This window comes from the organism of the source record quoted next (assembly GCF_019968955.1).
Source record: "MAG: Porospora cf. gigantea A chromosome Unknown PgA_NODE_272_length_24491_cov_329.805, whole genome shotgun sequence".
NCBI classification, from domain to species: domain Eukaryota; phylum Apicomplexa; class Conoidasida; order Eugregarinorida; family Porosporidae; genus Porospora; species Porospora cf. gigantea A.
The window spans coordinates 1-24,491 of NW_027151561.1; the positions used below are offsets into that span (position 1 = coordinate 1).

The following is a 24,491-nucleotide window of genomic DNA, read 5'->3' on the forward strand; positions in this document are numbered from 1 at the left end:
ATCTGAAGGATTGAATCATCCGGATGATTGGGATTTCCGAATCATCTGAAGGATTCGCATCATCAGATGGTGGCTGGGGTTTCCTTTGAATATCCGGATGATTGGGATTTCCGAAGCATCTGAAGGATTGAATCATCCGGATGATTGGGATTTCCGAATCATCTGAAGGATTGGAATTTTTTTGAATATCCGGATGATTGGGATTTCCAAATCATCTGAAGGATTGTCATCTGGTGGCTGGGATTTCCTTAAATCATCCGGAGGGATTTCCGAATTAACATACACAGGAAAATCGACATACGAATCTGGAAACCCGAATCTGGCAAATCGACATACACAGGAGGTATGTTTGTATCATATGTATACATTTCACTCACAAAGTGGGTTTAGGAACAACAACCACACGACCCGTCAGAGGCTCGAGGAGACTTTCTAAAGTATTGTCGCAGGACATCTCCAAACAGCTGACGTGAGAGACTCCACAGAGGCCAGGTATTCGTTGTTGGTTTTTCGCCTCCACCAACTGTGCGCATCATGGCAGTGTAGCACCCAACGGACGCCAGAGGTGACAACCCGCCTAACGGGACGCTGACCTTCGGCAGAGGCAGTGTGGATTGGAGGCCAGAGACTACCTTTAAGGGAAAAGCAGGGTCTAGACAAAAGGGCCGTCCGAGTCCCACTAAATCGCAGTCCTTGCCCTCGACCAGGCCCTCCATGACCTTAACCTCCCGAAGGCCACCAGTCACACATACGGCTGCCTTTACCTGAGACGTCATCTTGTGTCCAACCGAGTGGCAGGCACGGAAAGCCTCCTCAGCGCAGTCCGTCATTATGGGAGTCTCGTACGTGCCTCCCGAGATTTCAATCAGATCAAGACCGGCAGAATCTAGGATGAGTGCCGTGGCCAGACACATGTCGGGGTCGAATCCTCTGTCGACGCCGTCCCGGCCGTTAATTTTGATTCCAACGCCGAACCGAGACCCGCAAGTCTCTCGAACCGACCGTATTATCCTACGGGGCAATTCCGCCCTTCGAACCAAATCACCTCCGAACTCATCATCTCGGGTATTCACCAGCGGAGACAGGAACTGGCTAAGAAGGTAGCCATGGGCACAGTGAATTTGAACCCCATCAAAACCCGCTTCCTGTGCAATCACAGCACTACGAGTGAAGGCGACGACCAACTCGTCACACTCCTCGGCTGTCAGAGCGTGCGGCTTGCCAAATTGGCCGGCAATGTTCACGGCGGGAGCCGATGAGGCTGACACAGGAGTGGAGTTTATATACCGGGCAACTTGCCTACCAGGGTGGCTCAGCTGAACCCACAACTGCCCACGTCTGCCAAGGTTGCCCAGGTGTCCGAGGCTCTCAGTGTCCACGAAGTCGTCAATCACCACGTTTCTCGCACGCTCCAGACTTCGTCTGTCGACCATCATGTTCCCAGTAATAATAAGGCCTGCGCCTCCGTCTAACCAAGCCTGGTAGAGTTTAACAATAGGCGGAGTCACGTTGTTGAAGGCATCCGCCATGGACTCTGACAGCGCTGACTTCAACAAGCGATTAGGCAGAGAGCTTCCGTTAGGCAACACCAAAGGCGAGCTGAGCTGCGCTGGTGGGATAGAATCGACGAGCTGCGCTGACGGGATAGAATCGACGACCATCAATTCGGAAGTTATGGTGTTTGAAGTTGTCCAAGCTGGATTTCAAAGTCGCGTCATTATGAAACTGTGGTTGCTGGATTTCAAAGTATTTGCGTCATTATGAAACTGCGGTTGCTGGATTTCAAAGTCATTGTTTCGGTGTTGGATTCTTTAAATACACTCGAAAGCTGGATTCCAAGTCTTCGTCATTATTTCGATGTGCAGCTTGCAGCTCCGATCTGGATTCTTAAATACAGTCGAAAGCTGGATTTCAAAGTATTTGCGTCATCATGAAACTGCGGTAGCTGGATTTCAAAGTCATTGTTTCGATGCTGGATTCTTAAATACAGTCGAAAGCTGGATTCAAAGTATTTGCGTCATTATGAAACTGCGGTTGCTGGATTTCAAAGTCATTGTTTCGATGCTGGATTCTTAAATGCAGTCGAAAACTGGATTCAAAGTGTTTGCGTCATTGTGAAACTGTGGTTGCTGGATTCTTAAATCGATATCTTCCAACTATGCCGTCTCAAATGCGTAGGTTGGGCATCATCGTCCATCCCGAGGTTCCCGACACGGCCACATGGGACGAGCACCGTTTTCCAGTCCAGAGGTCCCAACGGCTGACTCTGGACGAGTCCGGAGGGGAGATTGTTATGTTGCCTCTACCCCCGGTGGTAAGGCTGGAGATGGTAGATCCGCCTCACGAATGGCCCTGGGAGTCGAGGCTGTCACAACTGTGCTATCGACCCCCGGCATCGGTGAATGTCACCGCTGCAGCACACAAGGCTACGGAAGTCATGCTAGACCATCTGCTCCGGGTGCAAGAGAAATCTCAACGGATTCTACGAGAACTGCCGCCCCCACGGGTTAGGCGCCGTCAAGACTCGTTTGGGGTTCCATCCAGAATCGCGCTCACGTCAACAAAGGCGACCCGAATTCAGAAGGTGGCTACACATCCCCAAGTCGAATCGAACAGCAGCACGTTTTGATTGCAAAATACGGGGGCACAGTGGCAGTGGTCACGCAAAACTTCTAGTGTGATCCCGTTCGCTGGCTGATGGGAATTTGGAGAACCACGCTGAGTATCCACAGTGCACTCGTAGGATCGAAGCCATGCTGCGAAAAATACGTCATAACCAGCACTTCCACCATCGTAATCAACCCAGAAATGAAATAAATCAAGCCAGCCACTCGGCAAGTGAAAGGCGCCGGGATGCTTGTGAATGAGTACACGTTGACCAGAGTGACAACCCAGGACCCGCTAATTACGTAACTAGCCAACCCGATCACCTCGCCGAATCCAGTGACGTTGAATAGAGTGAACGTTAAGGGGATGATGATGCTGAGGTTGAGGATCGTCACCACAGGCCACACACCCCACTTGTCGAAAATGATGCCCATGCCGAAACATGTGAACATGTCCATTGGCGAAAGGATCATGGACTGCGTTTTGAAGCTCATAGGGATGAGGAAGTATGTTCGAAGCTGGGCCATGCTGTTGTACACGATAAACAGAAGAGTCCCTTTTGAGCGGAGAAGCCGAAACGGCTCCATAGTCAGGACGTAATCATGAAGTGAAAGAGGCTCCGTGGCTGTGTAGGGCATGACAGGCGTGAGAAAAAACATCAGCACCGCTCCCGCTGCATGCACAACCGCCCACGCGCATTGGAGCCAGAGGTATCCGCTGTAGCTTTTCAACAGTAACTTATACTCGACAGTGCCCGCGTGAGAGCCACATGCCGCTGCCATTCCCAACATCCCAAGCATCGTGCCCTGTCTCCGGGGAAATAAACGGCCGATGTGGGACAGGCCAGTATGACACAAGAGGTGACCGGTGCTAAGTAACGCCATGGAGACCCATACGCAAAAGTCGTACTTCAACATAAACTTCAACAGGCAGCCCACAGTTCCGAGACAGAAACCCACCACCGAGATGTATCGTTGCGTTATCACCTGCAATATCAAGCCGCCCAGCAGGAACGACAGCCACAAATGACTGTCCAAAAGAAGATTCAGCTGCACATTTTGGGCATCGCACGTCCCGTTCTCGTCCAGAGCGGTGCTTTCCGGGCAGGCAAACACCCCCATACTGATGAACCCCGATTTTACTGGGGCGGAGTTCCACTCCACGCATGGGGTGAATAGCAGAACCACCATGTATATCAGAAGCAATGACGGGACGGAGAGGCTGAAGGGCGCCTGCCTGGACACGTCGGCAAGCGAATGCCGGCTGAGCGAGGCAAAGTACGCGGTAATTAGCTCATCAACTGACCCCTCCTCGTTTGTCATGACGGATAATGTAGCAAATCACTGCGAGATTCAGAAGTACAACGCACCATACGAGATTGGCCTGCGATCTCGGTCCTTGTAGGCGGCTTCGACCTCGGCGGTGCCAGCAGCCAACATCTCGGACGTCTGCTGATCGGAACCCAGCAGAATCGCAGGATTCTCAACGACGGATGCCAGCAGGTAACCCTTGTAGAAATCCTTGAACTGGAAAATTAGTTGTATCGCTGTGATCATACGAAAACGATACGGTAGTTGCTATGAACTGCACATCTCACCGTGTGAGAGAACACGCAGCCGGACTGGCTTAGCGTGGCCGCCGCCAGCAGCTCTCTGGTAATGGGCTGTCCTCCGCACATCGCCTCCAGTTGGCGGCCGAAGAGAATTTTCTGTCTAGTTGCGCGGAAGTCTGTTAAACTCACTCTTGGATGCGTTTGTCGAGCAGCCGCCTCCTCTCTGGAAGATGTAAGACTGTTTGGGCCAGAGTGATTTGGCATCCGATTTGGAAGACAGTCCTCAGAGACAATATCTGGTTCAGCAACAATATTCGAGTCTGAAGCTTCCAAATCTCCTCGCTGTCCGTGAATCCATCCGACTCAAATCTGGACAGCATTTTTGACTCGCTTAGCAACTGGCAAAAGAATCGAATGAGCCGATCTCTCTGGGTCTCCACGACGGCATGAAGCACGCCCTTGATGGAGTCACGATACCCGAGTTTGCCGTCCATAATGCCGAAATCATGCAAAAGGCGACCGATCTGGCGTCTTCGCGCTCACGACCTACTCTAATCCCCTGCGTGCCCACGGACGTGCCTAAGTCGTTTTTACTCGACTCGGTTGTACCACATCTGGAGTTTCTGAGACTGGACTCCGCAAATGACCGTGAGAAAATAGAGAGGGTGGCTCATATTTGCTACGGTCTCCAAGAGCGCAACGTCTCTTTAGTGGAGCGTGTGGCAGCGTTTGTTGACGTGGACGTGGTCATGTCGGTGTTTGAGGAAACCGTACGTCGAGAAATTGCTGGGGGGATGCCAAATGCGGAACTGGGCACTCGAAAATCACCTGGGGGGCATTTTCTGACTTTGCTGAAAGACCAAATACCTCTAAGCATCAAAAAGGCGATCTGGTCCTCTCAGACACGAAATCAAAAAACCCGTAGGCGTTTCGTTCGTCGGATGACCCCTGAAGACCGTGCTGTATACCAACAACAAGTGTGCACACGACGGCAGGAGCGAATAAAGAAGGATACAATTCGAGAACGCAGATTCCAGCAAGAAGTGACAAAAAAAGTCCGGCAAGAGACGAGGAAAGACGTCAAGCAAGAGTCACGCCAAACCATTAAGAGAACCATCGAGAAACGACAGTTACCTTTGAAGAAGTTAACGCCAACGAAAGTCCACAGAGAATGCAAGCTGCAGGAAGGGGCTCAGAGAAACCATCTCGATGTCAAAGAGCGCGACCTCGAAGATGGCGAGTTAGTAGTCGAAGATGCCATTGGAGTTTAGATGTGCAGTGCTCCACGCACAAACTGCTTGACGTCGTTCACCGCGCAGCTATATGGCGATCTGGAGGGGCTGGACGAATCGCGTGCAGGTGTTGGGTCGGGATTAGTTTGCAATAGCGCAGTAGGGGTGCGGGCCCTATCAGCGCGTCGACTTCGACTTCGATCTGGACTCCGACTGCGTTCAGCGCGTCGGCTTCCCTGTGGACTCCGACTGCGTTCAGCGCGTCGGCTTCGCTGTGGACTCCGACTACGTTCAGCGCGTCGGCTTCGATCTGGACTCCGACTGCGTTCAGCGCGTCGGCTTCGATCTGGACTCCGACTACGTTCAGCGCGTCGGCTTCGATCTGGACTCCGACTGCGTCTTCTATCTGGACTCCGACTGCGTTCAGCGCGTCGGCTTCGATCTGGACTCCGACTGCGTTCAGCCCGTCGGCTTCGATCTGTACTCCGACCGCGTCGACTTCGTTCTGGACTCCGACTGCGTTCAGCGCGTCGACTTCGTTCTGGACTCCGACTGCGTTCAGCGCGTCGGCTTCGCTCTGGACTCCGACTGCGTTCAGCGCGTCGGCTTCGATCTGGACTCCGACTGCGTTCAGCGCGTCGACTTCGATCTGGACTCCTTCCTGATCGTTTGTTCTCTCTCGATCTTCTGCTCTCGTCACCCTTCTTCCGAGGACTTTTCTTTCGAACTTTTCGCGAAGGACTTGCATTCCGGACCTTCCTTGGACTAACTTTTTCCTTCTGGACTTTTCGAGGACTGGGATCTCGGGTTTTCGCACATTCTTCCGTTCCTCGCTCAGAATGCTTATCGCTGCGTCGACGAGGCTGGCTGCCGCGTGCCATACTCGAGTCTTCACTTCCCTGGCCCAACGTCACTACTCGACACTCGTTATGCGGGTCATCGGCGGCGCCTCGCTGCTTGCTTTTCACTTCGCCGTCGCTGTGCATCGCAGATGCCGGCGTAAAATCACCATATGCTAGCCTCAGCTGTTCCCCCTCTGGTGCTACTTTTCAAGCAAAATCCCAGCGCCTCCATTCGTAACCGCGCTGTGGGCCGCCTGCTGGAGTCTATTCACTCAACCTGGCACCAGCTAGCGGAGCACCTTCCAACTCTGTGAGGCACAGGACACATAGTAACCAGCGAAATAGTTGCCGAGGAGGCCACCGGCACTGCTGCTGGGGAGGCAGCACTCCTGTGCTCGAAGCTGTACTACCACCTGGAAGGTCTAGAGGACGCCATGCGCTGGGCAGTACGCGCGGGACCTGCCTTTGTGAATCTGCTCGCTACCCCCGCCAGTGATGTGGATGAAGGCGATGCTGAATACATTCGAGCGATATCCTCCCTCTGCGTGAGCAGGTACGTTCGAGAGGCCATTATCGCGAATGAACAGACGGGCTCAACCTTGCAGACCACTCTGAGTCTAGGGTCCTTCGGTAACACCCCAGCTGCGGAGTTGCTTCTGTCTCACGCGTGCGCAGTTGAGGGCTTCGGACTCGGGGTGCAGTCAGCCTCGGCGGAGACACAAGCGATGGCTCTGGCGCAGATGCCGGACACTGATGAAACCACACCTCATCTAGAGGAGGTGGTGGCCCTGTTGGTAGAGTGGGGACTCAACGACGCCAAGCAACTAGCAGCTGATGATTTTCAGGGCTCAAATCAGAGGCGTGAGTTGTGCTCGCTGTCGCTGAAACGGCTTCTGAGCATCGGTATCGACTGTCGCCGCTTCGATTGGGTCAAGGCTACCCTCGAGGCAGTACCACCTTTGCAGACCGACCTCCTGAGGCACATCCTACGCTTCTCGCAGCTCCTTACCAACAGCAAGGCCTTAAGAGTTCGACTGCTAGAACAGGCTCACTCCTTCATCACCACTGAGCCATACAAGTGTTTCCAGGAGCCCATAACCTTGGAATCCGTTAAGCAAGAATCGGCGCGATTGGCTCCTTTCTTGGACATTATGGAAGTGCTTGTGCATCTGGAGCGCTGGGAGGACCTAGCCAACCTCCTTCACCATCTTTTACACAATGAAGGACCTGGTGGCGTTCTGGTGGCGCATCAAATCGCCTACGACCTGGTAGAAATCGACCGTGTGGCGGCATTGACCTGCCTTCTCGAGCACCCACTCCTACAAGTCACCACGGAGGTCTCAAACGACGCCAAAGGTAGGGGTTGGGGGTGTGAACTTCCAGACGTAGATGGGGTGCCGTTGGAGGCGCTTCGAGCCATCCTCAACCGCACCACACCTAGGAAGCTGGCCCTTGAGCTGCTCTCGCGCCGAAATGCGACGGACTTGAACCTAGTGGAGCACTTGCGCTTTGGCACCGAGAGCAAGGATAGCATTTCACACAACGCCCTGGTCGTGGGGCATGCTTTCATGCAGGCGTACACGACGTGTGACACGTTCCTCCGAAACAATGCTGAGTGGTCACGGCGATCTACTTGCTGGGCAAAGTTCATGGCGACCTCATGCCTAGGATTGATTCACAAGGGACAGAGCAGCCATGCGTTCTTTGTGCTTTCGACCTTCCTTCCGGCTGAAGGGCAATCAAACGGGGGCCCTTATGCCGAGGGGGGCGCTCTGTTCGCACTAGGACTCATCCACGCCTCGCTGCCAACGCCTCGAGTCTCGGAGTTTCTCCTGTCGCAGCTCAACCAGCCTTCCAATGGTCGTAGTGACCCTCTGATACATGGAGCTGCCCTCGGACTTGGCTCAGTATTTCTCTGCGCGTGCGACGAGGCCGTCAGTCGTGACCTGATGCAGGTGCTCTTTACCGACAATGTGAATACATCGGAGGCTGCTGCTCATGCCATTGGAATGATCTACATGGGGAGCGCAGATACTCGCATTCTTTCCGAACTCGAGTCCTACTGCAAGGACACGCGTCATGAGAGGCTGATCCGTGCATGTGTAGTAGCGATGGCACTGGTCCTTTTCCGACAGGAACAGAAAGCAGACAAGTACTTTTCTTCCTTGGCCGAGAAGTCTGAGCAGTTCCTTAGGTACGGAGCCATGTTCATCTACGGGATGGCCTACTGTGGAACGTCGTCAAACGTCGCCGTTCGAGCGTTGTTGAAACTCTCGGTGGCCGATTCCTCAAATGACGTCAAGCGCGCTGCTATCATCAGTGTGGGATTCGTCCTCTGCGATGACCCTAAGCACGCAATGAAGGTCCTCAGGCCGCTCTCAGACTCTCACAACGCACTCATCCGTAATGCTGCGGCGTTGGCCGCCGGAATCTGCGCCTGCGGCAGCGCTGACATCGACGCAGTGTCTCTGCTGCAGCCCTTGACACAGGACAAGGACGATGTGGTTCGACAGGCCGCATTTATGTCCCTTGGCTTGGTCCTTATGAATTCTCCGGAAACTGCGAAGGTCGCGAGAGTCATGGCAACGATGCGTCAAGTGTCTTGCAACAAGGTCGACGATCCGCTGGCCCGCCTAGGCGCCATTCTCGGACTCTCCTTCTACAACTGCGGAGGCCGCAATCTGATCGTGTCGATGAGTACCCAAACAGGACACATGAAGCGAGGCGCTGTGGCCGGCATGCTGCTGTACTCTCAGATGTGGTTCTGGTTTCCTTTAGTGCAGTTCGTGGGTCTAGCTTTCGCGCCAGCGGTTAGCTTGGGTGTCACCTGTGACGGTCAAGCGCCGGCTGACTATCTGGTAAAACTCAACGCCCCACCATCTACATTCGCGCTTCCCAAGCCGCTGGAGGTAGACGTGCATAAGACCGCTCGCCACGCGAAGAAGGCTGTCCTAGCCACCACCATGAAACGGCGCCACGTACAATCCGACCTCGCAGAGACCGCTCAGAAGGAGGCAGAGGCTGAAAAGGAGGGCGAAAAGGAAACAGAAAAGGAGGTAGAGATTCCTGAAGCCTCCACCTCCGTTTTCAAGAATGGAGCCCGGATTCTCCCCATGCACATGCACCTCGTGGAGCGGATGGAGATTGTTGAGGCACCGACTGACAACTCCGATGAGGCCCTAACGCATCTGGTGCCCGGGGAGACTGTGAGATTCTACCCTGTGGCCCCAAACCGACTGACAGGTATGCAGGTGCTGTGGGACCTGAGACCTGAAGAGGATGTCGTGGATATGCTTGTGAAGCCGGCGGAGACGGAGGAAGAGGGCAAAGACGAAGGGGAGAGTGTACCTCCACCTGAACCCTTCACCTGGGATGGCACGTTAAGCGGTTAATTCTGTCACGAATCACAATCCTTTTCTCGAATGACATGCTCTCGCGTATCCAGTTTCGTAAGGGGAAGCAGAATGAGCGCTGCGACTGCAAAGAACAGCGACGAAACGACGAAGGTCGAGTGAACGCTGATCTCTGTTGCGACACCTCCCCATACAGAGCTCACGGACCAACAGAGGCCCATGACTGCACCAGCGGCCGTCCATCTAGCCCTCTCTGTCTGGCTGGAGTAGTCCATGATCAGAGACTTGTGTAGGGGGTTGAGTCCGTTGTGGATGCCACCCCTCAGCAGGTGGATAGGCACTGCCAACCAAAGGGAGTTCACTAGTGACATGCTGAACATCAGACCTGCGGCTACCAGAGCGCCAACGACGGCAACCTCTGCGCGGCCTCGCAGGAGCGACACCCGCCGTAAAGCAAACGCCGTCAGCGAAATTGACAGGGAGTATGCCGCCGTCAAGACGAAGTATTGGCTGGGGGTGAACTGCAGGGTGTTCTTGAAATACAAAGGAAGGTACTTCACCGTGATGCCAGCCCCAGCGAAATGGACGCATTGGGAAAGAAACACTACCCATGGGACCATCGTCGAGGGCGACATCCGCCACGTAGACATGAGACGACGTGGAACGTCCAGCAGCTTCACGGTTGGCAGTGTAACTCCCAGTTGAACGCCCCCCTTGGGTCGGGTGGCCTGGGGCTCCTCCCAACTGAGAAGCAGCCAGTTTTCCAGCATAGACGCCGCGGTTGTCGCCAAGAGAAGTCGTAAGAGCCCAGTGGGGCGCCAGCTGTGCGTCGATTCTCCGAGGAACAGCAGACCTGCGAACGGACCAGCTACAGCGGCGATGCAATTGATTACAGTCTTATAAGAAAAGAACCTGCTTCTATTTCCGATCTCCACGGAGTCAACGAACGTGGATTCTGTCAAAGTAAACATGAGTTCGTGCCATCCTCTCCAACCCAGGTGGCACAGGATGTAGGCGCCCATACACCGGCTTCCTTCGGAACTCATAAGGCGTAGGATTGCTAGACAGGTGACGCCAGAAATTGCGAAGCCTGCAACACCTACATATCTCAGTAGCGTTGATCGCATCCACCAGTAACGGTCTCCGATGTAGCCCACCGCAACGGCTGCCACCACTCCCACAACTCCAGCCAAAGCCTGGATCAATCCCAGCTGAATTGAAGACCCACGTCATGCTCACGATGACCGGATCGTCCTCAAATCGCAGAAGTACCACGTGGTCGAAGAGAGCCGCGTTTCGATGGCAAGTCAAGCCATGCGCTAAACGTAGCGCTAGCATAGTCCTTACGTTGTGGTGCCACTGTTTAGATTCTTTCCAAAGAGTTTGCGCTTGCCAAGCGAGTGAATGCAACCATGTCGTCCGGGGCTTTTCATCTCGCACGGAGGCACTCAGAATCCACGTCAATGGGGAGTGAGGGCTAGGTTCTCCACTGGAGTCCGTGCAGGTGCTGTCTGATTCACTATTCATTATTTTGGCTCATTCTTGGTTCTCGCACTCTACACGATTCCAGAATACAGTCCTTCCCGGCGCAGAGCCGATCTTGCCCTAGTCGGACTTCCAGCCAAGCTTGCACCAGCCTCTGTCGGCACAAAGAGCTTCCAGTAGTCGTCGAAGCAGTAGGGGTCCCAGCCTTGTTCAGGGTCGTCATCCGGACTGTCTCGTCCCTGCATTTTGGTCAAAAAGAAAATCGAGGATGCTCCTCCTCAGCAACTGCGCGCCGCCAAAGTAGAATTGGTTGTCATACTGAATACACATCGTGGTGGTTCAAACACCGCGGGCAACCAATGCAAAGTTTCCGACATGCCAGCAACGGTGTCTGGTCTACAATCCGCTTCCCGCGATGTTGACGGAAGCTCCATCCAGCGAGGGTGACGGTATCGCAAGCCTCAAGACTTGGAATGAAACACAGCTGACAGAGTCGGATTAATCATCACAAACTCTCTGTACGATTCCAGTCATGGAGCATCGAGACGAGACTGGCTCATAGCCGGATCAAAGAAGTCGAATTGGGCGACGCGGTCTCGTCGAGTGCACGCTCGTCCTCTATACAGTCCTTCACAGGCGCAGTATCCGTTTTTGCCCCAGTCGGACTTCCAGCCGAGCTTGCATTCCCCTCGGTCCGCACAAACCTGCGGAGAGCTGGTACCGTCTGCAAACACCAACACTGCAGACGGGCAGTCAGTGCACCTGTAGTCGTCAAAGCAGTATGGGTCCCAGCATTGTTTAGGGTCGTCCTTGCATTGGGCCTCTAGTTGCCGACACACACCCTTCAGATCGCCAGGAGGCTCCGGCTCAGGCTCGTTCCGTTTCCTACGCTCTCGTCTCAAACGGCGCTGGTGCTTCTTAACTGCTTGAGCCAGTGCCTTGCAGTAGCCCATATCCCATTCAGACACCCCAGTGTCGGTCTGGCGCTCTCGTTTGGCGCAGAATGATTGGATCTACGAGGAAAAGCATATCACACCTACTGATTCGTGAAGTTTCACCTTTGCTTCGCTCTCTGGCGCTTCCTCTGTGTCTACCTGAGCGAGACAATCCTCAACAAATTCTGCCATCAATTTCGTGCACTCAGAGCACGGCAGGATCTTTGGGTCAAAAAGAAAATCAAGGATGCCTTGCTCCTCCTCAGCAACTGCACGCCACAAAAGCATATGACTCGCTACCTCGATCAAGCGCATGACAGATTAATAGCCTTCATTCGACCACGTCACAAGATACCCAGGGTAGGCCGCTTCTATTAATTCAGCCGTCATCGAATGATCCGCAAGGCCGAAGGCTACGCTGTACCCGTAGATAGATATCTGCAGCGCGGCAGAGTCGTGACAAATCCGTCCTCCGCCTACTGCCTGGGCGTCTTTAAGGTCTTCTTCGGTCTGCTGCACGCGTTCGAAGATTTCGTCATGGAATTCTAAACCTTCAACGCCCCGAACGAAGTAAGTGCCATCTGTTGAACGCAGCAAGATGTACTTGAAGGTGGAATCGTGGTCAATTTGCACTGACTTTGCCATGTAAATGTAATATAAGCCTTGGCTCACGAAGTTCAAGCATATGCATTTCCACACATGAACAATGCGCACACGCCGCTTCCCCCTTCCACATCCTCTCTGAATCTGCTGCCCACATATCAATAGAAATGGTCAATTATGGGTAACGTAGCTGGGTGCACGGCAGTTCTTCCCGATGACCTTCCAAAAAACACGCTTCTAGGCGCGATTCATGAAGGTGACGAGGAGACACCCGTTCTAAGACGTGCACAGTTCGAAGAGGAACTGGTGTCCTCGCGGTTTCACCGCTGCGACCACAGCATCGCAACGGAGCTCGACCTTTTCGAGTGGGCAGTAGAGAAATATGGCGACAATGACTTCCTAGGCACTCGGGGAACTGATGGCAAGTACGTATGGAGGACGTATAGCGATGTGAAGCAGCTGGCGGTCGCTTGTTGCGAAGGCCTCTTCAGAGCGGGACTCGTGCCGGTGAAGGAGTTTTCTAAGGAGGAGTACGAGCAAGCAAGGCGTATACGACCTATTGGTCTCTTCTTCAAAAACAGAGAGGAGTGGTACATCATCGAGCAAGCAGCAAACATTGGTGGCCTCACACTCGTGCCGCTATACGACTCCCTGAGTCCAGAGGGTGTGGTGTACATCATCAACCAGACAAGTCTGGCTGCCGTCGCAGTCGACTCTGGCACCGTGGAGACCGTGTTGGATGCGGTCGAAAGTATGGAAATCTGCCCTGTCACCTCTCTGATTCTGCTGGACATTGCTGCTCCAGGCATTACAAAGAGGGCGAAGAAATTGGGGCTGAGACTACTCGGGTTCAGCAACTTGTTGGGGCTAGGGAACCTGCCATGGAAGTATCACTCTGCCCAATACCCATCCAACGATACTACGCCTCTATCATGGGAGCCGGAAATCACTACCTGGTCTGCGCCTGCCCCCCAGGACGTTCAAACAATATGCTACACCTCCGGTGCCACTGCTAGGCCTAAGGGCGCCATTCTGACTCACAAGGTGCAGGTTTCAGCTGCGCTTGGTTGTTTGAATTCCGTTTTCAAGGATGAGAATCTGCAGTTAACCCCTGACGACGTGCACCTCTCGTACCTACCGTTGGCTCACAGCTTCGAGCGACTGATGACGAAGCTAGCTACTTTGCACGGCATGAAGATCGGTTTGTACTCTGGCAGCCCTCGTAATATTATCGACGATCTTGGAGAACTGCAACCGACTGTTTTCGTTTCCGTCCCTCGCCTCTTGCAAAGAATTTTCGATGGCGTTTCAGCTAAAATCAACTCTTCCGGACCCGTAGCTGCTGCTCTTTTCAATCAGGGCCTCAACACGAAGATTCGCCAGATCCGGAAGGAGCGGAATTTTCATCATGGGTTTTGGGACAAGATCCTCTTCAACAAGATAAAGGAACGGATAAGTCCACGTCTAAACTTAATATTGTCAGGCGCGGCGCCGCTTGATCTGGCATTGAAGGAGAAACTTCAAGCTGCCTTTTCAGTCCATATGTTGGAGGGCTACGGATTAACGGAGACCATGGGCTGCGTTAGCATCCGCGTGCCGTTTGACTCATTGGACCACCTCGGTTCCCTCATCCCTAGCCTGGAGATGAAGTTGATTTCTGTTCCTGAACTCAACTACCGCGTCACAGACAAGGATGATTTTGGCCTTTCTACTCCTACTGGCGAAGTGCTAGTAAGGGGCAACAGCGTGTCGCCAGGCTACTTCTGCGATTCGGATGAAACTGGGAGGTCTTATCGTGACGGGTGGTTTTGTACCGGCGACATCGGCACACTGGAAAATGGAGTGCTCAAAATTATCGACCGGCGGAAGAATATATTCAAGCTTTCCCAAGGTGAATACGTGGTTCCTGAGAAGCTCGAGCTGCAGTTGAGCAACTGTAACCTCATCGAGTCTGTCTTTCTGGCTGGGCGCAGCACCGAGAGCTGTCTCGTGGCCCTGATCGTGCTGAATGAGAACAGTGTGAAGCTGCTTAACTGGTGCGACAAGGAATCTCATGTGGAGAATGTGCAAGCGTACCGGGACGACCTCGAACGCCTCCTGTGGCTAGAGATTCGGGACATCGAAACCTTCTACGAGGTCAAGGGGTTCGAGCGCGTCAAGCGATTTCACATCCTCACCAAACCCGTCCAAGAGTACGACCCTCAGCTGCTAACGCCTACGCTGAAACTGCGACGGCATCTGGTGGCTAAGTTTTTCCAGTGGGAGATTGATGCGATGTATGACGATTTGAGATGTTGCACAGTCTAAAATGTAAAACGTTAATGGTTTGGTGAACAGCGAACTCAGTTGAGATCCACCATAGCGCTCTAACGACGAACGGTGGTCAGTGCGTACGAGTGTTCGTGCCTACTCTAAAATGTCAATCACCTTTCCAATGGCAATGGTCTTCATCTCGTCTCGCAGAGTGAACCGCCCCAACTGCGGCACATCGCTAAATTTCTCAAGCGGGATCGCATTGCCCAGCGTCAGGTCGCAGGTAACTAGCTGACCAGCCTTAACGAAGCGAGGCCGCGAGGCCTTCTTCTTGTTGGCCTTGTCGACAACGCTGAGGAGGCACGTGAAAGCGACGTCCTCAACGGCGGTGTGAGCGTGGAAGATGCAGGTGTAGCCGCTTGTAACGAGAGGTCTGTGGTCGAGTAGCTCCACAATCATTACTTGACCGCGTATCTTTCGTGCTAGCTGGATGGGCTCGTTAAAATGCGACAACACAGATCCGCGAGTCACGGCACTCTCCTCGCATCCAGAAAGCTTCACGGTGACGTTTTCACCGCAGGCAGCATACTTCACCTCTTCTTGCTCGGCACCCTCTCTGACTGTAATGGAGACACCAACAACCTTGACTTTGAGCTTAGCTGGCATGAGCATGCATGTCTGGCCGGCTTTCAGCATGCCTTGTTCAATCTTTCCCACAGCCATGGCCCCCTGGTCCCTGTATCCTTCGAGCAGGGGCACACGCAGGGGACCATCAGCACTCCTAGGCGGGGACTCCGCCGAATCTAGTAGCTTCAGCAGTGTGGGCGCGGAGGCCGAGTACCAAGACGCCTTAGCGTCGAAGCAACTACCAGCAGGGTCGCTAACGTGATCCTTAATGTTCGCACCAGAAAGGCCACTGATGGGTACGAAGATCGGAAGTGGGTACCCACAAGTTTTCAGGAAAGGGGTAAGCTTCTTGACAATGTCGTCGTACCGCGTCTGACTCCATTCGACTGTGGACTCATCCATTTTGTTGATGGCCACAATCATGTTCGACACGCCCAGCGTCTTCGCAAGCATTGCGTGCTCTCTTGTCTGCCCACCCTTCTCAAACCCAGTTTCGAACTCGCCCTTTCGCGCAGAGATGATCAAAACAGCAAGATCTGCCTGCGCCGCTCCGCTGATCATGTTGGGTACGAAGCTCTTATGTCCTGGGGCGTCCAAGATCGTGAATCGACGGTTCTCGGTAGCAAATGGCGCTCGGCCGACCTCAACTGTCTTGCCTTTAGCACGCTCCTCATCGTTGATGTCCATGATAAACGCCAGGAACCAGGACTCCCGATTCTTATCCTTCGCCTCGCGTTCGTACTTCTCGATGACGCGACCGTCGACTTCGCCACTGAGGTAAAGGATGTTGCCACATGTGGTGGACTTTCCCGCATCAACATGGCCGATGAAAACAACGTTCAGATGGCTTCGAGGGTCAGGGTCAACAGCTCTCTTGCTCACCTTCAGAATCTCGTCATCGACCTGAGATTTGCTCACTGAGGTCGGCGTCATGGCTTCCATGTCAGTGTCCACCGACCTACTGTCCTCCCGAGCCTCCTGGACCCCTTGTACATCCTGAACCTTCTCCACGGCAGGAGGGGTTGTCTCGACGACAGGAGGCGAGGACTCCAAAGCAACTTCATCAGTCGACTTCTGATCCAGCTGACCTGGCATCTGAACCTTCAGCTCAAGCCCCGCCAACTTGCTTTCAGGCTTGGGCGCAGCAGGCTTGGGCGCAGCAGGCTTGGGCGCAGCGGACCCTCCGAAGTTGGGGACGAATTCAGAAGCGCCGATGTTGAAGTTGAAGCTCATTTCTTTCAAATTGGCATTTTCGGTTAGCCAACAGCTGATGTAACCACAAGTGCTGCTGGCAGTCGTGTGAGAAACCCACGTGTGCTGGAAATAGGAAAATTTGTGAAGGCAACTGATGCGGTTGCAGTGTTTGCCGACTCAAACGGTGCACCTCACATGGCTCGCTTCCTTTGGGGCTACCCATTCAAGACAAGACTGCATTGAGCTCAACCCAAGGACTGTGCTGCCCAAGCCACCTGTCGAGAGTTCACACCAACAATGCTTCACTGGACAGGCTATGTGTACACTACCTGGAAGTCTTAAAATGCAACGGTCGCTTAAGTTCGCAAACCCTCGAACGCTTGAGGTGAAAAATGGATACGCGAGACTGGAGGCACCCGAAGCTAGACTAGGCTCCCAAACGCTGGACTACGAAACTCTGACTGACCCGAAGAAGACGAGAAAGGCATTAAAAAGCAGGCGTCCCCGTACCAAGTGTGAATGCGGAAAGAACTGCGTTATCTGCTGTATGGGCACTTCGCTGCTGGTGGCTAGTGTTGTCATCGCAGCTTTGATTGTGCTTTTCTACAAGTTCTACGTCGTTAAAGGCCGGCACCTCCAGGACATCCTATCCGGTGTCACCGAAGGGTACGACTTCCTCAACGTCACAGGACACCCGCGTTGGAGACTCGTCAACGGTTCTCTTGTCCAGACAAACCCATGACAAAGCAACGTTGGTGCAACGGTGGTGCTCCTACGGACTCCCACGCGACTTTCATAATACTGATAATTGAACTCATGCCCCCAACACTTCGTCTCGTCCAGGGTCCACACGCCAGTCAGAACAGCGCTGTACGGTTGCTGGCGGAAGTACTCGGTGTCTCGCTGCCATATGAGGGCGTGGTGAGCACGACTTCGCAGCTCCGTCCCCTCCTGCTGGTGAACGGGGCGGAGATCGCAACGACGTTCGCGATTTCCAAGTACCTTGCAGCGCAAGCCGGACACTCTCTTGGCAAAGACGCCATGGGCGTGTTGTCTTTCGCCACCGAGACGGCGTTCAAAGCGGTGCAATCCATTTCTCGGGATGACGTGAGAGATGTGGTTGGTGCGCTGGACGCATACGCTGTCAAACTCAACGGAGGACCTCTAGATGCGGCTGGTGCCGTCGTCGTGGCTCTGGCGCTTAGTTGTCCTGTAGACCTCCCTCAGTCGTTGAGAACCCTCATCGACGTGAACTTCGAGGTGTTAGTTAGGCTCGGCATTGGTTCAAGAAAGGTTATTGTGCCGGAGACACGCTACCTCACCACTGCCATCAACTACACTAACGGTCCTCCACACATCGGACACGCCTACGAAGCCATCACCACTGACGTGATAGCTCGATTTGCACGGGTGTCCGGGTCTGATACGCTGTTCTGCACCGGCACCGACGAACACGGTCAGAAGATTGCAATGTCGGCGGAGGCAAAGGGTATGACTCCCAAGGAAATGTGCGACGTCTACGCCCAGGCATACCAGGATCTGAACGCCAAGTTGAACATATCCAACGATATCTACATTCGTACTACTGATCCTGACCACAAAGCCACTGCTCAGAAGCTCTGGAGACGATGTGCGTCTAACGGCGACATTTATCTGGGGAACTATTCGGGTTGGTACAATGTTCGTGAGGAGACGTTTGTAACTGAGATGAACGCCAAGGAGTCGGACTACAAGGACCCCGTCAGTGGCATACCGCTCAAAATGGTGAAGGAGGAGTCCTACTTCTTCCGATTGAAGAAATATGTGCCTGCTCTCAAAGAACTGTATACCAAGCACCCTCACCTGATTCAGCCAGAGCAGTACAGACAAGCTATCATGGCGCAACTGGACTGTGATGTGGAGGATCTTTCAATCTCGCGCACATCGTTTTCCTGGGGAATTCCGGTGCCTGAAGACGAGAGACACGTCATGTATGTGTGGTTTGACGCGCTAAGCAACTACATATCCGCGCTGGGCTACCTCGCGGAGACTCCCATCTTCAGCAAATTTTGGCCAGGCGAGCATATCATTGGTAAGGACATCATCCGATTCCATTGCATCATTTGGCCCGCGATGCTCATCAGTGCGAAGCTTCCAACCCCAAAATCTGTCGTCGTTCACGGCTTCATCTCCGCTCCTGACGGAAGGAAGATGAGCAAGAGTCTAAACAATGTAGTGGATCCTTGGGAGATCGTGGCCAAGTACCCCATCGATACCATGCGGTACTTCTCGTGTTTCGGGGCACATTACGGATTTGACCTCAAGTTTGATTTGAATGCCATGGAGGACATGCATAACGCCCATCTTGCCGACTTGCTTGGCAATCTATTGGGCCGCACTTCAGCGTTGATTGGGAAAAACTGCAATGGGGTCATCCCCTGCATCACGACCTCCTCGGAATCCCCCTTCAACTTCGAGTCTCTCCGAGGAGACGTGTCCGAAGCCATGAATCGCTACGAGCTGCAAGTGGCCTTGGAACTAATCTTAGATGCCTCAAGGGCCACTAACAAGTACCTCACTGACAATGCTCCGTGGGCCATCAAGGACGACCCTGAACGGCAACAGCAAGTGATCCGCATCACCTGCGAGGCGCTCTACATTCTCGCGCACTTCTACTCTCCGTTTATCCCTAACAGCGCTGCTGCGATTTTTGGGCGGCTAAATCACAAGCCTAGGACACTGGACAAGTTATCAAGATGGTTTGACAACCTCACACCAGGCACAGAGATATTGAAGGGCGATGTGTTGTTCTCGAAGTTTCAAAGGAAGCCTGAAGTAAAGGCGAAGCCCGAATCCAAGGCTTCCAAGGCTAAGGTCTAAGAATTTGACGTGTGAGGACATTTGTCGTTTGATACGAATCTATCTTGGAATCGTGGTCGTGTGTTCGCGCCCAAGTGGTGTTATGACGCCACCACATTTAAGCGGCACAAGGGGAATATCCAAGAGGTAGAACCACCCCCTCCAGGGGCGTCCGGACTGGCCCGTTCGGCTTGGTGTCGGCCTTCGGCGTTCTCTACGTAGGTGCGGCTTTCTGCGAAAGGCTTCTCCAATGGTGGCTTTCTGTGAAAGGCTTATCCGTGTCGGGTTGCATGTCGGAGTCCAGGGGGGGTGTCGCACTCGGAGGTCGAGCCCTCAGATCTCAAGGTAGAACCACGTTATTACGCGTCACTAAACTACACGTCCCAACCGAAGTATTGAAAAAGCTTACCCCACACACTTGGTAGCATCACAGGCGTAAAGAGACAAATAAAAGACTAACACGATGACGATGACCCCTACGCACGCTGAATGGATTGCACGGCTTGAGACTCCTGAGTTTGGACAGGCTCACCTGCTGGAGGACGCCACCACTGACACCCAGAAGAAGCAGGTACTAGAGCAGGTGATGCGCGTGGATGAGACGTATCCTGGAGGCGTGCGAGCGTACATTGAGAATTCGCGTAAACTTCTGAAAGACAGCCAGGAAGGCAAGAATCCATTCGAGGGTTTCTCCCCGAAGGTACCGCTAGTGGAACGAGTAGTTCCAGGCACCCAAACATTCACAGACATGGAACTTGCGGGCGAGGCAGAGCTGGCCGCCTGTGGATTCGTGCTGGTTGCTGGAGGACTAGGCGAGCGACTGGGATATCCTGGCATCAAGCTTGCGCTCCCAGTCGAGTCGGTCTCAGGGACAACCTACCTACAGTACTATATTGAGTGGTTGTTGGCCATCCGAGACTTTAACAGAAGGACAAATCCCGATGCGAGGGCACCTCCTTTGGCGATTATGGTCTCTGGCGACACGCATCAAGGCACACTCGATCTTCTAGAAGCCAACGACTACTTCGGATTCCCACGCTGCCGACTGTCAATAATGAAACAGGAGAAGGTCCCTGCGTTGCTAGACAACGAGGCGCGCTTCGCCCTCTCGGAACAAGGGGGCATCCAAACGAAACCCCATGGACATGGGGATGTTCACACCCTCCTCTTGCAAGAGGGTATCATTCAGAAGTGGAACGAGGAGGGTCTTCGCTGGTGCATGTTCTTCCAGGACACCAATGCGCTTGCCTTTAGGAGTCTTGCGTGCATGCTCGGCGTCAGCGCCGCTCATGACCTGACAATGAACTCTCTGGCTGTCGGACGCAAGGCGAAGGAAGCTGTAGGCGCCATATGTACTCTGGAGTCTAAGGACGGCGAAGCACTCACGGTGAATGTCGAGTACAATCAGTTGGGACCCCTGTTGGTTGATGCGGGTATGGGTGGGGACGTTGCAGATCCTACCACAGGCGAGTCGGTATTCCCTGGGAATACCAACATCCTTCTCTTCCAGATTCCGCGGTACTACGAGGTTCTCACCAAAACTAACGGGGCCGTTCCTGAGTTTGTAAATCCTAAGTACGCTGATGCGGAGCATACCAAGTTTAAAGCTCCCACACGTCTAGAATGCATGATGCAGGACATACCGAAGCTATTCTCGAATGACCACAAGGTTGGCGTGACTCAGCTGCCAAGGTGGGCTTGCTTCTCGACTGTTAAGAACAACACCAGCGATGCTGCGGCGAAGCTTCGGACCGGAGGTGTACCAGAGTCGGCCTTTTCTGGAGAAGTGGAGCTTTTTGAGTGCAACTGCCGGCTGCTTGAAATAGCATCAAGGGCGAGACGGTGTCCTACGTTCATCGGCGAGAGAACGACCGAAACCTGGCTGGACATTGTACAGGAGGTTCCACCCATGGTGGTCCTCAAGCCGTCCTTTGGCGTGAGCTTGGAAGATGTGAAGCGCCACATCAAGGAGGGGTCGACAGTTAGTATCGCCGCTCAGTCCTTCGTACAAATCGAGGGGGACTTTGTCCTGAGCGGCTTGGAGGTCGACGGATCCCTCACGATTTCTGGCCGCGGGGAGAGTGCCTACAAGAGTGTTAATAAGGGCATTCGACGAGTGGCTGCGGGTCCTGATTCTCCTGCTCGAACCGCGATTCGAGGATTCGTGTATGATGAGCCTTGATGACCGTTTGAGGAAACTAGGCTCTGTCGATGCTATCCTCGCCGCCTAATAACACTCGGTGTTGGCCGTGCCACATCAAATTTCATTTTACTAGGATGCCGCTCTCTGGTCGAACCACCACACGTTGACTCATTCTCGAACCATACGTTGACTCATTCTGTAGAATATCATAATCATGGTTTACGTCAATTATTTCGGGAACCAATGCCAGTTCCCTTTATCCTTGCTTCCTCTGTGCATGGGGAAAATGGTCGCAGCAGACTCAATCAGTGAAAGGAGGGATATCTCTATGGATGCAATAGATTTCATGTCGGGGAACTCTCCAGACAACGCAGGCGATGGCTTGCCAGCGGCGGCGTCAGACTACCAGTTCAACCAACCATTGCCAAACCAGCCAAGAGTGATGGGCAAACCACCAGTCCCGCCCCCCCTGCCTCCCAGCGCGCTCAAACGAAACCGCACTAACCGGCGTAATGTCCGGCGCTCGCGCTCGCGCTCGCCCTATGTCCCAGGTCGGTACGCCTACATCCTTCCTCCGCCTGATGAGACGCCGCCCTCCACCCATCGCCCCCCTCCACCTCCACCTCTTGAGCCCTCCACCGATCGGCCCCTTCCGCCTCCGCCTCGTCCTCCTCCTCCCACTCAGAACCGGGAGTTTGTGAGTTTTATTCTCCGAAACGCCGAATCCGATGAAGATCTTCTAAACGAAGCCCAGCGCTTGACGGAACAGTGGGCGTCGTCAGTGCGTGGGCAAGTAGAAGCAGCCTTGCAAGTGCTCGAGCTCCGAAATCAGACGAAACTTGGCCGTGAGGCCTACGAGCAGGTGAAGTCTTTTGAATCCGCGCTCGCCGACCACGAGAACAGAACTCGTAAGTCGCGTCGTAAGAAACGCCGCGTACCAGGTATGAAGTTCGTCACACGAGAATTCAACAAGGCAAAGAAGATTCTCAAAAAGTGACGAGTCATCTAGTCCGTAGATTCAATACATCAACACCAACTTCACTGGTTCTGATCCAGACGATCGATCTCCGCGGTAATTTCCTCACCTGAGAGAAACTCTGCTCCGTCCTCCGTAAGCACACAGATCTCAAGAGTGCCTGGTCGGAGAGCATCCACGGTCTTGCTGAGAGCTTTCACGGCCAGCGCCACGACCTCGGGCCGGGGCATGTCCTCAACCCAGTCCTGCTTCAGGACGCCCTGTGCACTGTGGTTGTTTTGGCCAACGGCGGTCGCCTTCCAACCAGTAAAGTTTCCAGCAGGGTCAGTATGGTACAACTGGAATCCCGATGTCTTATCGTGCCCCGCAAAGAGGAAGGACACTCCGAAAGGGCGCAGACCGCCAAACTGCGTGTACGACTGCTTCAAATCGCAGATCTGTATCACCAAGTTCTTCAGAGGCTGGGGCTCGTTGAATGCGAAGCTGTAACGCTGCGCTGTGACCCTCGCCTGCTCAATCAGCAGCTCAGCGTCGGCAGTCCACCCCGCCGCTGCACACACGATATGGTTGTCGATCTTGAACACCTTCTCCTTGGTGCGGGTAGTGTCCAGTAGCTTCGGCGCCGCAGGCTTGTCGGCGGCGACGACGAGGCAGTCCTTACCCTTGATACCTATGGTGGCACTGGCGTTGTTAATCGCCTCCATGGCATATTCCACCTGATACAGTCTGCCCTCAGGACTGAAGGTGGTTGTCCTAGAGTCGTACCGTCGAGCCATACTCAAATGTCTATTTGTTCTTTGGGCGTCCTAGCCTACATCTTCGAACACACATCACTGGTGAATTTTTCTGACCACCCGTTGCTTCCGCAAACTCGGACTGTACGTTCGGTAGCCTTTCAATCTCTTCAGATTGTTGAAGTAGTCCCGATCCAGCTGGCGTATCACATGCCCAACCATCGCTATAGATTTAAGAACGCTCTTCAGCTCCGTTTCAGCGGTCATGCTAGCTCCAGGGACGAACTCCAGACTTTCCCCCGGGTTCACCGGCATGCCCTGCTCATTAATGCGTTTCATATGCATAACGTTCTCCTCCGCGATGATTTTGGTGAAGGGGTTGTCCTCAGCAACCTTGTAGACCACGTCATTATGCCGAGCAACCAGCTGCCGTGTCCAAGCACCGAGCTCGTCGACCTCCTTAATGCCGGAGTTGACTTTGAGCGTTTCGAAGATTACAGTTTGCTCAAACCCCTTCATTGTTACAGATACCTCCTGCAGTCCGAATTGCTGATGGACTGGGTGGATCTCCAATATATGCACGCCGATGACGTTGTTCTCGATACGCTCAAACAGGGGAGCCATGCGTCCAGGGAACAGCCAATCTTGTCGCTGTTCTCTGGAGGTCAGACCTTCCATTATGTCCGACGCTCTGATGGAACCTCGTTGCGCTCTGCACAGATTTCCGAACTGCTTAAGACCGCCTCGTTTCTTGATCACCTCCGGTTCTAGGTGGATTGCAAACGCCATGTCAATTAGACGCATGGCCCTTCTGTCAAACGCCACCAACTTCACCTCTTTTATCCTCTGTGTTTTTATCTTCTTCGTCAACTGTTCCACTACCGACGCCTCGCCGCCGCTGAGAAGAACGAAAGGAAAGTCTATGAGCGTGTGCAGGCCTTTGACTATACCCTTTGCGAGCTTCGCGATGTTCTTACGGCCTTCAGCGCCCGAGACATTCATCCTTGTGTACTTGAAGAATCTGTTTTCCTGGTGGTAATCACAATGGCGGAAATTGAGCGTCATGAAATGCGCGGTGAACGACAGAAAGGTGTAGAAGAGCTGCAGACTGTCTCTC

General features: G+C 53.6%; 17 protein-coding genes across 26 annotated transcripts; 8 read left to right on the top strand and 9 right to left on the bottom strand.

The window, feature by feature from the left end:
* Positions 1-386: 386 nt before the first annotated feature.
* KVP18_004323 (uncharacterized protein) lies at positions 387-1,661 on the bottom strand (the record flags this gene model as incomplete). The annotated part of the gene is made up of 1 exon (XM_067956834.1): positions 387-1,661. The coding sequence occupies one exon, from the start codon at positions 1,659-1,661 to the stop codon at positions 387-389; it is 1,275 nt and encodes a 424-aa protein (XP_067810648.1).
* Positions 1,662-2,170: 509 nt separating this feature from the next.
* On the top strand, positions 2,171-2,629 carry KVP18_004336 (uncharacterized protein; the record flags this gene model as incomplete). Its single annotated transcript, XM_067956855.1, has 1 exon — positions 2,171-2,629. The coding sequence occupies one exon, from the start codon at positions 2,171-2,173 to the stop codon at positions 2,627-2,629; it is 459 nt and encodes a 152-aa protein (XP_067810669.1).
* A 43-nt stretch (positions 2,630-2,672) lies between these two features.
* Positions 2,673-3,929, bottom strand: KVP18_004330 (uncharacterized protein; the record flags this gene model as incomplete). Its single annotated transcript, XM_067956846.1, has 1 exon — positions 2,673-3,929. One exon carries the CDS (start codon positions 3,927-3,929, stop codon positions 2,673-2,675), a length of 1,257 nt encoding a protein of 418 aa, XP_067810660.1.
* Positions 3,930-3,959: 30 nt separating this feature from the next.
* Positions 3,960-4,653, bottom strand: KVP18_004321 (uncharacterized protein; the record flags this gene model as incomplete). 2 transcript variants are annotated; one of them, XM_067956831.1, is made up of 3 exons in its annotated part: positions 3,960-4,133; positions 4,205-4,319; positions 4,349-4,653. In XM_067956831.1, 3 exons carry the CDS (start codon positions 4,651-4,653, stop codon positions 3,960-3,962), a joined length of 594 nt encoding a protein of 197 aa, XP_067810645.1. The 2 variants fall into 2 exon arrangements, with proteins under 2 accessions (XP_067810645.1, XP_067810646.1); XM_067956832.1 differs by lacking the exons at positions 4,205-4,319; positions 4,349-4,653 and having other exon boundaries at positions 3,960-4,163.
* KVP18_004329 (uncharacterized protein) lies at positions 4,606-6,160 on the top strand (the record flags this gene model as incomplete). 3 transcript variants are annotated; one of them, XM_067956844.1, is made up of 2 exons in its annotated part: positions 4,802-4,807; positions 5,573-6,160. In XM_067956844.1, the coding sequence occupies 2 exons, from the start codon at positions 4,802-4,804 to the stop codon at positions 6,158-6,160; spliced, it is 594 nt and encodes a 197-aa protein (XP_067810658.1).
* Positions 6,161-6,403: 243 nt separating this feature from the next.
* Positions 6,404-9,625, top strand: KVP18_004331 (uncharacterized protein; the record flags this gene model as incomplete). 2 transcript variants are annotated; one of them, XM_067956847.1, is made up of 2 exons in its annotated part: positions 6,404-6,543; positions 6,571-9,625. In XM_067956847.1, the coding sequence occupies 2 exons, from the start codon at positions 6,404-6,406 to the stop codon at positions 9,623-9,625; spliced, it is 3,195 nt and encodes a 1,064-aa protein (XP_067810661.1). The 2 variants fall into 2 exon arrangements, with proteins under 2 accessions (XP_067810661.1, XP_067810662.1); XM_067956848.1 differs by lacking the exon at positions 6,404-6,543 and having other exon boundaries at positions 6,668-9,625.
* Positions 9,626-9,630: 5 nt separating this feature from the next.
* KVP18_004334 (uncharacterized protein) lies at positions 9,631-11,113 on the bottom strand (the record flags this gene model as incomplete). Of its 2 annotated transcripts, XM_067956852.1 has the most annotated exons (2): positions 9,631-10,797; positions 10,826-11,113. In XM_067956852.1, 2 exons carry the CDS (start codon positions 11,111-11,113, stop codon positions 9,631-9,633), a joined length of 1,455 nt encoding a protein of 484 aa, XP_067810666.1. The 2 variants fall into 2 exon arrangements, with proteins under 2 accessions (XP_067810666.1, XP_067810667.1); XM_067956853.1 differs by lacking the exon at positions 10,826-11,113 and having other exon boundaries at positions 9,631-10,557.
* Positions 11,114-11,601: 488 nt separating this feature from the next.
* Positions 11,602-12,321, bottom strand: KVP18_004324 (uncharacterized protein; the record flags this gene model as incomplete). 2 transcript variants are annotated; one of them, XM_067956835.1, is made up of 2 exons in its annotated part: positions 11,602-12,084; positions 12,112-12,321. In XM_067956835.1, 2 exons carry the CDS (start codon positions 12,319-12,321, stop codon positions 11,602-11,604), a joined length of 693 nt encoding a protein of 230 aa, XP_067810649.1. The 2 variants fall into 2 exon arrangements, with proteins under 2 accessions (XP_067810649.1, XP_067810650.1); XM_067956836.1 differs by having other exon boundaries at positions 12,112-12,198.
* Positions 12,322-12,327: 6 nt separating this feature from the next.
* KVP18_004325 (uncharacterized protein) lies at positions 12,328-12,651 on the bottom strand (the record flags this gene model as incomplete). Its single annotated transcript, XM_067956837.1, has 1 exon — positions 12,328-12,651. The coding sequence occupies one exon, from the start codon at positions 12,649-12,651 to the stop codon at positions 12,328-12,330; it is 324 nt and encodes a 107-aa protein (XP_067810651.1).
* Positions 12,652-12,786: 135 nt separating this feature from the next.
* Positions 12,787-14,916, top strand: KVP18_004333 (uncharacterized protein; the record flags this gene model as incomplete). Its single annotated transcript, XM_067956851.1, has 1 exon — positions 12,787-14,916. One exon carries the CDS (start codon positions 12,787-12,789, stop codon positions 14,914-14,916), a length of 2,130 nt encoding a protein of 709 aa, XP_067810665.1.
* Positions 14,917-15,015: 99 nt separating this feature from the next.
* KVP18_004322 (uncharacterized protein) lies at positions 15,016-16,722 on the bottom strand (the record flags this gene model as incomplete). The annotated part of the gene is made up of 1 exon (XM_067956833.1): positions 15,016-16,722. One exon carries the CDS (start codon positions 16,720-16,722, stop codon positions 15,016-15,018), a length of 1,707 nt encoding a protein of 568 aa, XP_067810647.1.
* A 115-nt stretch (positions 16,723-16,837) lies between these two features.
* On the top strand, positions 16,838-17,425 carry KVP18_004328 (uncharacterized protein; the record flags this gene model as incomplete). 2 transcript variants are annotated; one of them, XM_067956841.1, is made up of 1 exon in its annotated part: positions 16,838-17,425. In XM_067956841.1, one exon carries the CDS (start codon positions 16,838-16,840, stop codon positions 17,423-17,425), a length of 588 nt encoding a protein of 195 aa, XP_067810655.1. The 2 variants fall into 2 exon arrangements, with proteins under 2 accessions (XP_067810655.1, XP_067810656.1); XM_067956842.1 differs by having other exon boundaries at positions 17,027-17,425.
* Positions 17,426-17,499: 74 nt separating this feature from the next.
* On the top strand, positions 17,500-19,542 carry KVP18_004320 (uncharacterized protein; the record flags this gene model as incomplete). Its single annotated transcript, XM_067956830.1, has 1 exon — positions 17,500-19,542. The coding sequence occupies one exon, from the start codon at positions 17,500-17,502 to the stop codon at positions 19,540-19,542; it is 2,043 nt and encodes a 680-aa protein (XP_067810644.1).
* Positions 19,543-19,984: 442 nt separating this feature from the next.
* KVP18_004326 (uncharacterized protein) lies at positions 19,985-21,703 on the top strand (the record flags this gene model as incomplete). Its single annotated transcript, XM_067956838.1, has 1 exon — positions 19,985-21,703. One exon carries the CDS (start codon positions 19,985-19,987, stop codon positions 21,701-21,703), a length of 1,719 nt encoding a protein of 572 aa, XP_067810652.1.
* A 175-nt stretch (positions 21,704-21,878) lies between these two features.
* On the top strand, positions 21,879-22,661 carry KVP18_004332 (uncharacterized protein; the record flags this gene model as incomplete). 2 transcript variants are annotated; one of them, XM_067956849.1, is made up of 1 exon in its annotated part: positions 21,879-22,661. In XM_067956849.1, the coding sequence occupies one exon, from the start codon at positions 21,879-21,881 to the stop codon at positions 22,659-22,661; it is 783 nt and encodes a 260-aa protein (XP_067810663.1). The 2 variants fall into 2 exon arrangements, with proteins under 2 accessions (XP_067810663.1, XP_067810664.1); XM_067956850.1 differs by having other exon boundaries at positions 21,942-22,661.
* A 41-nt stretch (positions 22,662-22,702) lies between these two features.
* On the bottom strand, positions 22,703-23,416 carry KVP18_004335 (uncharacterized protein; the record flags this gene model as incomplete). Its single annotated transcript, XM_067956854.1, has 1 exon — positions 22,703-23,416. One exon carries the CDS (start codon positions 23,414-23,416, stop codon positions 22,703-22,705), a length of 714 nt encoding a protein of 237 aa, XP_067810668.1.
* A 54-nt stretch (positions 23,417-23,470) lies between these two features.
* On the bottom strand, positions 23,471-24,439 carry KVP18_004327 (uncharacterized protein; the record flags this gene model as incomplete). Of its 2 annotated transcripts, none has more annotated exons than XM_067956840.1 (1): positions 23,471-24,439. In XM_067956840.1, the coding sequence occupies one exon, from the start codon at positions 24,437-24,439 to the stop codon at positions 23,471-23,473; it is 969 nt and encodes a 322-aa protein (XP_067810654.1). The 2 variants fall into 2 exon arrangements, with proteins under 2 accessions (XP_067810654.1, XP_067810653.1); XM_067956839.1 differs by having other exon boundaries at positions 23,471-24,376.
* Between the last annotated feature and the right edge of the window lie 52 nt (positions 24,440-24,491).